The sequence below is a fragment of the Papaver somniferum genome, chromosome 3 (assembly GCF_003573695.1).
Source record: "Papaver somniferum cultivar HN1 chromosome 3, ASM357369v1, whole genome shotgun sequence".
Taxonomy (NCBI): domain Eukaryota; kingdom Viridiplantae; phylum Streptophyta; class Magnoliopsida; order Ranunculales; family Papaveraceae; genus Papaver; species Papaver somniferum.
In genome coordinates, this window is record NC_039360.1 from 26,178,791 (window position 1) to 26,189,418 (window position 10,628).

At 36.8% G+C, this 10,628-nt stretch overlaps 2 protein-coding genes across 2 annotated transcripts; one reads left to right on the forward strand and one right to left on the reverse strand.

Moving 5' to 3' along the window:
* Positions 1–506: 506 nt before the first annotated feature.
* LOC113361050 (titin homolog) lies at positions 507–3,583 on the forward strand. Its single transcript, XM_026604431.1, has 7 exons — positions 507–757; positions 1,005–1,120; positions 1,214–1,332; positions 1,418–1,580; positions 1,701–1,927; positions 2,016–2,316; positions 2,428–3,583. Exons 1-7 carry the CDS (start codon positions 590–592, stop codon positions 3,506–3,508), a joined length of 2,175 nt encoding a protein of 724 aa, XP_026460216.1. The 5' UTR covers positions 507–589; the 3' UTR covers positions 3,509–3,583.
* Positions 3,584–3,966: 383 nt separating this feature from the next.
* On the reverse strand, positions 3,967–6,801 carry LOC113361051 (B3 domain-containing protein Os11g0197600-like). Its single transcript, XM_026604432.1, has 4 exons — positions 6,116–6,801; positions 4,816–5,317; positions 4,561–4,703; positions 3,967–4,367 (listed from the first exon to the last, which is right to left on the reverse strand). The coding sequence occupies exons 1-4, from the start codon at positions 6,224–6,226 to the stop codon at positions 4,173–4,175; spliced, it is 951 nt and encodes a 316-aa protein (XP_026460217.1). The 5' UTR covers positions 6,227–6,801; the 3' UTR covers positions 3,967–4,172.
* Positions 6,802–10,628: the final 3,827 nt, after the last annotated feature.

Below are 10,628 nucleotides of genomic sequence, written 5' to 3' on the forward strand. Positions count from 1 at the left end.
TAAATTAAGATTCCATTGTTTTCTGCGTAATCTATTTTTTTTTTATTTTTCCTGTCAATCTAACGTTCTACTAAAAGTTTACGGGTAGTTACGAGTAGCAAGTAAAAATCATTCTGATCAAAAAAAGAAAGGAAAAAAAAAAATCGCTTTGGCAACCCCCATAGCAGTCATGACAATTGGTCGAAGGATGCACAATCCTTCATTTAAATTTTCAATCTTCAATCCTTGAATTCAAAATTTAGGTGCATCCAAATTAGCTGCTTGTCACTGGACAACACTAGCCTTTCATCATTCAATGTGGGTTTATGGGTTGTATTCAACTCGACTATCCGTTACCCAAGAAATTCCCACCCACTACTACTGCTGACGTGTATCTCCCAAAATTTGAAAAAATTGAAACAACAAAATCTCATTTTCATTCAGACCGTTAACATTCTCACTTCTTCTTGTAGTTATCTCCGAACTCAACTCCTCAGTTGTACTAGACTTCTCTTCTAACTCACAGTTCCTCACTGGGTTTACAACTATTTTCCTTTCTGAAACAGAAAGAGAAAAGAAAAAAGAGATCTTTACAGATTTAATAATAATAATGGGAAGCAGCAGCAAGTACAGATTTAATGAAGAAGATATGGTGATTGATGAATGTCTTGGATACCCTAAATCTTATTCAAAGCTTTGTAGAGATGTTCATCTTAATAATCCATACAAGAATGGTCCTCCTTTCTCTTTTATTCCTTATGTTTTGCAACCCCAAGAGGTAAATCTAACTACATTCCATCTTTTTTCCTCATCTAGGGTTTTGATTTTAATCACTCAGTGGATATTTCAATTAGCTAAAATGATGCATTTCACTTCAAATTTGATGTTGGAATCTAAGATAATCAAAGCGGTTTTGCTAATTGATTGTTTGGATTTTGAAAATGTTGGGGTTTTTGTCTGGAGGAAATTAAGGTTTTCAGATGTGAAAATTCTTAAAAAAGATTGATTTTTAATTGGGTTTTCAGGTTTCAAGAGAAGAGGAGTTGGATCAGATATTTCCAATTACTAATCCAGAAGCAAAACCCTCTACTAAGCCAAAAATTTATGCAAATCTTCTGTGGAAGCAGCTCAACCACCTCGGGTAAGATTTCAAATTTTCAAATTTGTATAGTTCGTTGAGGTCTCTAAGATGAGTGTAGCAGTCTGATAATGTATGTACTTGGAAAATGTACAGGAATGCTGGTTTTGATCCTACACAATTTAGAGTGGATCCGTATGGAAACGTGTTGTATTACCACGCAGATGCCGGTTCTCCACTTGCATGGGAGATTGATCATTGGTTTCCTTGCTCAAGTAATTTCTTAACATCATCTTTATGACTGGAATGTAGTTCATGTTTTGCATTGGTTTTATTTAATGGGAGTTCTTTGGGGTACAGGAGGAGGAAGGACTGTCCCTAGCAACCTAAGGCTATTGCAGTGGCAAGTATGTAAAAAGAAGCAAAACAAGCTGGAATTTCTTGTTCCGTGGTGGGATCTTCAAGTGGGTATCTCTGTCAATCAGTTCCTCTCAATATTCGCTTCTACGAATTCGGATTTCAGGTGATACTTTTTTCTTCTGTTGTTGATTTAGAAACTTCGAAATCCATGCTTGTTTTTGAAACTTATGAGGGGGTAAACATTATAACACACCATTTGATTTGGGGTTTTACAATGTTGCAGGAATAGAGCTTTCTCTTTGTTGTTCGCTGATGGTGGAAATGAGGAATTGAGCTCTATGCAAACTGTCGAGTCACATGCCTTTCCAACACATTTTTGTGAGACGAAGCAAAAAGTAGGTCTCGCGCCTGCTGCCATCGTTTCGTGTCGGAAAGAGGGCCCGGATTCATCATCTGTTTTGAGAAATGTTGATCTCAATAGATCATTGAGGCCTAGTTCTCCTGCAACTGGTTAGTAGAAGTATAATAAATTTTAATTTACATGTGTTTTGAGCTTGGAATTTTATGAGTTTTCTTATCTTTTCATCTCACTGTACAGCCAAGTCAAGTCATAGACCAAGTTACTCGAAAGAAAACGAAAATGCCAACCCGTATTTGACCATTGCTATGGCTAGAGATTCTTTGAGGCGAAAAGATGAGACTCAAGTGGAGATACGGAAGCTGGACGATGAATTGGATGATCTAAAGCAGAAGAATGAAGAAGAACGAGTTGCTCTTCAGGATTTAGAATCAGTTCTGATTAAGCGTAGGAGAAGAACAGAGAAATGCAGGCGGTTAGCTGAGGCACAATCTTCATATAAAGCTTTACTTGAAAAGATGATTCGAGATGCTATGCACCAGTAAAGATCTCATCTGAAAACCATTTGAAAATGACCCACAAGCTTTTCTTTTATCAGGGAAGACAATTTGTGAACTATCTAATGTTTATTACTATTTTCTATCTTTTGTAGGAGTGTAATGTACAAAGAGCAAGCGAGGTTGAACCAGGCCGCAACTGCTGCTCTCATGGCTAGGCTTGAAGCTCAAAAGGCAATATGTGATACCTCTGAGAAAGATCTTCACCGAAAGTACAAACAAAGAGACGAAATTGAGACACAAATCAGGCCTCACCCTGAACTAGCTAGGAAGAGATCGAGAAATGATGATTTTCTATCTGAAGAAAGGAATGAAAACGATGTTATATTCATACCAGAAGTAAGGCCATGGAAGCCTTTACAGAAGGAACTGAGGGTGTTCTTAGAAGAAGAACAGAAGGCATCTGAAGCTAGCTTAGCACTTATGGAAGAACGAGAGAGAGAAGAACATAGGGAAGAACTGCTGAAGGGAAATGCCTCAGAAATGCGCGGTCAACATAATGTACCTCCTACTGTGGTGGAGAATGGAAAGGTACCAGTTGGAAATAGGTTTCAGGAACAGGAGACTGAAGACGAGAAGAAGAACAAGAAGATAGCGAGCAGGGCGAGTTCTGTCACTCAAAGTCCAGGTAGACATGAGGAAGATGAAGAGTCGAGAAAACAACGTGGGAAGGGAAATGTAGAGAAGTGGCTCCAAATGCTGTTAGATGACACCAAGGAAGAAAATTCTACTGAATTGCCTAATCAGATCGCTGATGAAAATGATAAGACTGACAAAGAAATGAGAGAAAAGCTGAACTTTAAGATTCCAAAGGATATTAGAACTTCAAAGTTTCCAGCATCAACGAGTTCTAAAAGAGCACAGATAGATCCAGTGCGGGATGATGCAAGTGGAACGTACAGTGTTGGAAAAGGTATTGAGAGAAGAAAGAGCTTTCAAGGGAAAGAGAGAAGAGAAAGGAGCGAAAGGGACAAGGAAATTATGAGGTGTGAGAGTGCCAGAGCTTTTAGGCCCATTCCACATTCTCCTTCAGTGATTCTTAGAATGACAAAAAATGACTGCTTGGGAAAGAAGCCAGTAGTTAATGGGTCTGATGAAAATCTGGATGATCGTATTGTGGCAAACAATTTCATCAAATCATCAATCAAGACTCTTAAGAAAGCTGTGCAAATATAAAGTTTGTTCTTTCTTTCTGCGTATATGTGCCATAGGACTCTATCATCATGTGTGTTATGTAAGCCTGCATTTTGTTCTCATCATTCTCTTGTTTATCTTGAATATTATTGTAAATTTGTTTTGTTATTGAAATATATGTTTGTTAAATAGATTCTGTGAATGATCTGTTTCTTCCTAAATGTTTGAGAAATCCCAGACTCCCAAGTCTGCAGTTCACTTGAAGTAAGTATTGCTAGTTAGAAATTCATGTTCTGAGACGCAACAACACAGTCGATTTAATGTGATTCTTGATCAACAGGAGCGATTCTGATGCTTCTTACAGGATTATCAGAATAATACTCTTTGTTATGCCATTGAGAGTAGAGACTGAAATTAAAAGAGAATTTAAGAATAACAGGAAAACCATACTACTATTAAGTCATAACATGATGTTTGTCAAAGGTCTACAATCTGAAGAACACTATTACAGTCATCCATCATCCTATTGAAACAGCCAAAAGAAACCTAATTTTTCAGAAATACTAAAGCTAGATCATTTTGAATATTTTACGTGCTGTAATAACTTACTGTAACTTTAAGTTTACATATCACGTTGCCTTCTCAATGGTACCACCTCTTCTATAACCCTGAAAATATGCAACTTGAACTCGTTTGGTTTTACGAGTTAGAAGATGCATACGTCGCTTGCTTCAATGTTGTTTGTGAAGGAAATCTTACGCCACCCTTCAGTAAGTTGTCCAACCTGGTGAATTTGGTTCACGTAAAGCCTGACACACCACGTTTTTCCACGAGGATCCCTCAAAGTCATTTGTTGACTGCAGTCAGGAAGATGCGCCTTCCAGAATGAGCGTGGCAATGGCTGCATCAACAAACAAATTGACGGTAAGATGAAAACAGGACAAGAATACTTCTTATAGAGGCTTTTGGACTTGCATGGATTGTAAACAGGGAGGTCACAGAGGGTGCTACTGCTAAGCTTATTGTTTATTCTTACATGCAATAAACTTTTGCTGATAAAAAAGATAACATAAGTGGAGAAACCGGAAACTCACCAAACAGAAACCAGTATAAACATGGGATTTTCGCATAGTGATCATTGCATAGGGCTTTTTAGAGACAAACCGAAGTGCTGCATTCAATGCCATATTTTCTTCTTCCACTGTAATGCCACGTCTTTGTGATATAAAAGGCCCTCCTAGTCTTTCATCAACAAACAGATCCAGTCACACGATAATAGAAATTGATATATCAACCGTGGAGACAGAAAGAAGATGAAAAACTAGGAAAAATTAATGTTGGGGAATTACCTTGATTCTTCACTGCCTTTTTTCCCCAGTATCTTGCAGAACGATTCATTGTAGATCCTCGACCTTTAATTATTGAAAACTTACCTTGATTCTTCACTGCCTTTCCTCCCCAGCATCTTGCAGAAAGATTCATTGTAGATGCCCGACCTTTAAATATTGGAAACTTACCTTGATTCTTCACTGCCTTTTTCACCTTGTGTCTTGCAGCAAAATTTGTTGTAGATGCTTGACTGCAATTGGCTTTAAATGCAGTTTCTTTTTCACATCCATTTCGCTCAAATATTTGCACTTGTAAACAATTCTCATCAACATATTTAAAAGCACAAATATCTTTATTGCTCATGAAGTTATCAATCACAAAGTCTTCCCATCCGTCTATAAAGTAATAGCCATCACCCATCTCAAGCAAGCGAACTCTCCAAACTTTTCCACTAGGACCGCGTGAAGAGAATGACCCAGGAATTCCACATGTTAATTGTTCCAAGAACTCTATCGGGACTTTCTGCAAAAACAAATCGCAATCGCCACATTAAAAAAGTACAGTTACTAAGATTCATACATCAACCTTAAGAGAAGTCGCTATTAGCTAACTGTATCCAAAAGCTCCGTCCAACTAATCTTAAACAACAAACTGACACTCAGAGTACCCGTATACTATAATTAGACTGCATCTGACATACCCTTAAAACAAAAGGCATTGTTTGATTCAAATAACAAACCAATCTCATTATGAAAAAAATAGACAGCCTTTTCAGCAATAACAATTTAGAGAGTTGAGTTTTCAACTCATAAACTGAGACTCTTGCTGTCATTTAAGGGATATCTATCTAAGGATTAGTAAGGGGGCTATAGGCTTTTCTCTGTTCCAAGCTAGCAGAGTGTGTCTGGAGAAATTGGGCCAGATTGTATTCAATTTTTGTTTGCATTAAAAGAAAACACTAAGTTTTATACATCAATCTTAAAAGAAGCTCCATCCAACTGAACTTTCATGTAGTAAACTAATTCACCCAATGATCAAAAAACAAACAAACTACAACCCGAAGTATTCTTACTCTATCAAGACTATCATTGTTTCATTTCATATAACGAACCAAGCTCATTCACTACCTGTAGTTATCAAAAAATAGACAGCCTTTTCAGCAATAACAATCAGAGACCAAGATGGGTTCTAAAACTGAGATTCTTTCAACCCTTCATATTTGTTAGAGGAATAAGTAATATAGAGTATGGAAAACATTGTCTAGTAACTGAGGAAAAAGTATCCTTCCACAGTTTCTTAAAGAAAAGATATGCTGCTTACCATTTTGTAGAAGCTTTCAGGGGATAAAAAGATCTTGAAGAACTCAGGAACTCTTCTAGTTACTGATGAAGATGACTTAGAAGTTAGCGTTTTTCTTGTCTTCTTCACCATCTTCGCAGTTGTTTTTCCTTCTTTGCTCTATGTACTCCCCCTTTTGCTTGGTGTGGAGAAAATAATAAGAATTGCAGGAGAAAACCAATCATAATTCCTCAAGGGAAGTACCGGCACTGGGGCTTCATTAAAAAATCTGAGAAACCCAACCACCGAAGCATTCATTTCTCACAAATACTAATTGAATTTCTATCAAACTGAATGGAATTGAATGACTTTGCTTTGCTTTTCAGAGTCGAAGTAAAGACAACAGTAAAGAAGGATGATTTGAATTGATGGCAAACCCAGGTTCATTATGGTGCACATGTCTTCTTCTGTGGAAACATTTATCAAATACTTGATGTACTCTGTGAAACACCTCCACTTCCATACACTATAGTGGCTGTGTCTCATTCACCCACATACACATAGCTGCAACCAAATTCATGGCTCATACACTTATCCCCACCATTCTAGCTCTTGATCAACATTAGAGACGTCGTTTTATCTCTCTCAAACCTCAACCACCCTGGTACCATACTACATATTTTTCCGCGGAAACACGTTACACGTCTAGAGATGCCATGGGAAGCCATTGGCCCATTGGCGGCTTAGGCCTAGCAGCAGGAGAAGAAGAACGCTTTTTAAAAATCTTGTGGCCGGTGGAATTTTTTTTTTTTGGGCTGCCAGGTTGTTCTCGTTGAGAGATGAGTGGTGCTGTCTCAACAATGTCCAAATGACTTGTACCTTGTTTGTTTTCTCCTGACTTATCTGGATCTGATTCAAATTTTTTTGGTGGAAATTATATAAATGTCCCTTGTTTTAATGGTCTTCATATATACTCTTATCCTACAATAAATATATCATTTTCTATCTATAAGCCCGATCAAGGTCCACTAACATTTTTCTTCTTTCCATTTTTACCTTTCCTATTCTAATCTTCGTTTAGATCGAACCACTTCCTGAAAAAATTATTTCTTCTTCTTTCTCTCCTTCTCTTTTAACCACCACCAGCACCTCAGCACTACCACCACCAGATATCGCCACCACCACCACATCCTCTTTTATTAGCAACAGATCTATTAATATGTTTGTGTTCGATTTCAACTGATTTAAATCTGTTATTTATGTTAAAGATTGATTTTCCAAATTCAGAGATCGATAAATTTGATTTTTGGTTTTCGATTTCATAGTTTTATCTCTATTTTGTGTTCGATTCAACCTATTTTAACTTCTTATTAATCGTTCTCCATCTTTCAAGGTTAAAGATTGAATAATTTTGATGATTTTTTTATGAATTGATTGAATAATGTTGAATATCATCAACTGAAGAGAAAAATTGATGTTATTCAGTGTAATTTGAAGTTTCGGTTCATCGAAATTACTGAAACCTAATTTTAGGTTTTTAAAAACTTTATGATTGAAGGTCGTTGAATGGTGGTGGATGGTGGTGTTGGTGCAACAGCGGTGGTGGAGGCGGAGGATATTAACTCTTTGTTCATTTAGTAGATGATGTTGGAAGTGGTGGCATCGGCGGTGGCTGAGGAGGATATCAAATTTATATTTTATTAGTTGATAGTGGTGGTGGTGTTGGAGGAGGAGAAAAAAAATAGTGAAGATGTACCAATATTATTCATATCAGGTATGCATTTAGATTCAGATTCAGATTTTAATCTAATGATATTTGTAGAGACTGTTTATATTTAATTTGTAATCTTGATGTTGTGGTAGTAATGGTGGTGGAATGTGTTGTTGTAGCACTGGTGGTGGATGTTGCAGCAATACTGCTGGTGAATGTTGTTCTTGTTTTGGTGGTGGTGGATACTTGTTGCACGACAGTACATTTTCTGGTGGTGGTGAATGTTTTTAAACCCAACTCATAACAGGTAACTTCATTTGTCGTGTCCTCGTGTTTGTGAACAACAATAGTTATAATTGATACTAACAAAGAATGTTGAGTTACTGGCATAAATTGATACATGGGTGCATAATTTGGTTAAGATTTAACTAATCTAGTAAGACAACAGTCTAGTTTTGTATGGTTGGTGGTGTGAACATCAAATTTAATGTTTCCATTTTTTCATTTTGTGCACGAGTACTTTGGTACAGTTAGTGCTAGTTTTTTCTACATCCACTAAGATTCGTTTCTAGTTATCGCAGTTATGGTGTTGAACAGTTGATAGTGAAATCTAATTGATAGCTTCTTAAGTTTTTAGATCGATGACCTACACTGTATTAAAGTCATTTTTTTTAAGTTCTATGTATGTATTTATTCCACCAACGTATTACTCATATATGTCGGTCTTATGTCACTTAGCTTAGTTAGGTTCTTATTTTTAATTTATGGATGCACATAACGAAGGTGAGAAAAGTTAGTGGGGATTTGTATGTGTATATACTGCTTGTTCCAAGTGAGTGCTTTTATATTGAGATTTTTTGGCTTTAGGTGTTGTAGATTGGTCTAATTATTGTTTTATTGAAAACCTAATTACGGTGTCATTTGTTTGGCGCAGGTGCCTTGATGTCTAAATGAGGCTACTGGTTAGGGATTGGGTTTCTAGGTTGAAAAAACAGTTGGAAGATGCCAAATCATAATATCTTATTGTTGAATGAAGCGGATGCTAATTTGTTTAGACAAATGTACCAGGTAAGTAATCATGACTCTTCCATACCTTTGAGCAACATTTGATATATGTAGAGTAATAATGAACACTTTACTAATGTATATGAAGTGAATGAATAAACTGATTTGGGAGGGAATAAATAGATTGTTTACTGGATCTGTATTTATGAGGAGACATTTGTGGAAGGAAGGTAGAAAGGGGAGCTTAGTATTATTAATATTAACGTACTATTACTAATAAACCTGACCAATTGAGATGGTGGGAAAGAAGAGAGATTGTTGTTTGTTAGACAAATAAAATTATAATGATCATGTTTTGTGCTTTCCTTTTATTTCTCTACACATTGAACCTGTGGTGTAATGGTATCACTACTGACTCCAGTCAGAAAATGCGTGTTCGATTCACGCTGTGTTCACTAATCTTAGTACATCAATTATGTGATCAACTTTAGTTGTTGACATGATTGTTTTGGATCAACTTTAGTTGTTGACCCCATTCAGTGGGATCAACTTTCATTGTTGACCCAAAAAAATTGGAGTATTTTTTCACTTACTGTGTCAACAAAGGAAATTGATCAACTTTGATTGTTGACACCAGATTTTGGGATCAACTTTGGTTGTTGACCCATTCATAGGGATCAACTTCCATTGTTGACCCCAAAAAGTTGGAGTTTGTCAACAAAGGAAATTGATCAACTTTGGTTGTTGACACCAGATTTTGGGATCAACTTTGGTTGTTGACCCCATTCAGAAGGATCAACTTCCATTGTTGACCTCAAAAAGTTGGAATATTTTTTCACTTATTGTGTCAACAAAGGAAATTGATCAACTTTGGTTGTTGACACCAGATTTTGGGATCAACTTTGGTTGTTGACCCCATTCACAGGGATCAACTTCCATTGTTGACCCCAAAAAGTTGGAGTATTTTTCACTTATTGCGTCAACAAAGGAAATTGATCAACTTTGGTTGTTGACACCATATTTTGAGATCAACTTTGGTTGTTGACACCATATTTTGAGATCAACTTTGGTTGTTGACTCCAGTCATTGGGATCAACTTCCTTTTTTGATTCATAAAAACTTGAATATGTAATAGTAAAGTTATTTTTGAAATTTTCATTTTGGATCAACTTTAGTTGTTGACACCAAAATTTGGCGGTGGTGGCGGCGGTGGTGGAGTGGTGGCGGCGGTGGAGTGGTGGCGGCGGCTGTGGCAGCGGTGGTGGCGATGTCGACAGTGGTGGAGTGGTGGCGGTGGTTAGTAAGTGGTGGTGGTGGTGGTGGTGGCGGCGGTGTTGTTGGTGGTGGAATGGTGGTGGTGGAATGTGGCGGTGAAGTTGATAGAAAAAAATTGTATTTTGAAATAAAAGAAAATATTATATAAGTAAGGGTATTAAGGTAATCTATTTTTATGTGGATAAGGTTTTTAAATGATAGGGGTATATTTATTGGTGTATAAGGGTATATTTATTGGGTGTTAAAACCAAGGATATTTAATAAATTTACCCTTTTTTTAGTCAAATCTGACTCATATGATTCAAAAATATGAGTTAGTGGTTAGGAATATTTTATTACTTGACTCAAACGTGTCCGAGTCAGAAATTATGACTGAGTCAGATCGCGAGTCAGATATGACTTAAAAAGAAAAATAGCCGACCATTAGTGTTTCACCTGAGAATTACTTTATATATCAAGGTATTAGTTGTGCTTTATTAGAGCAGAGCTGAACTGGTCGAGCTCTCGAGGAGAATTGAACTAGTCACGACATAGAGACAGACTAGTTGAGGCCTCGGACAAAAC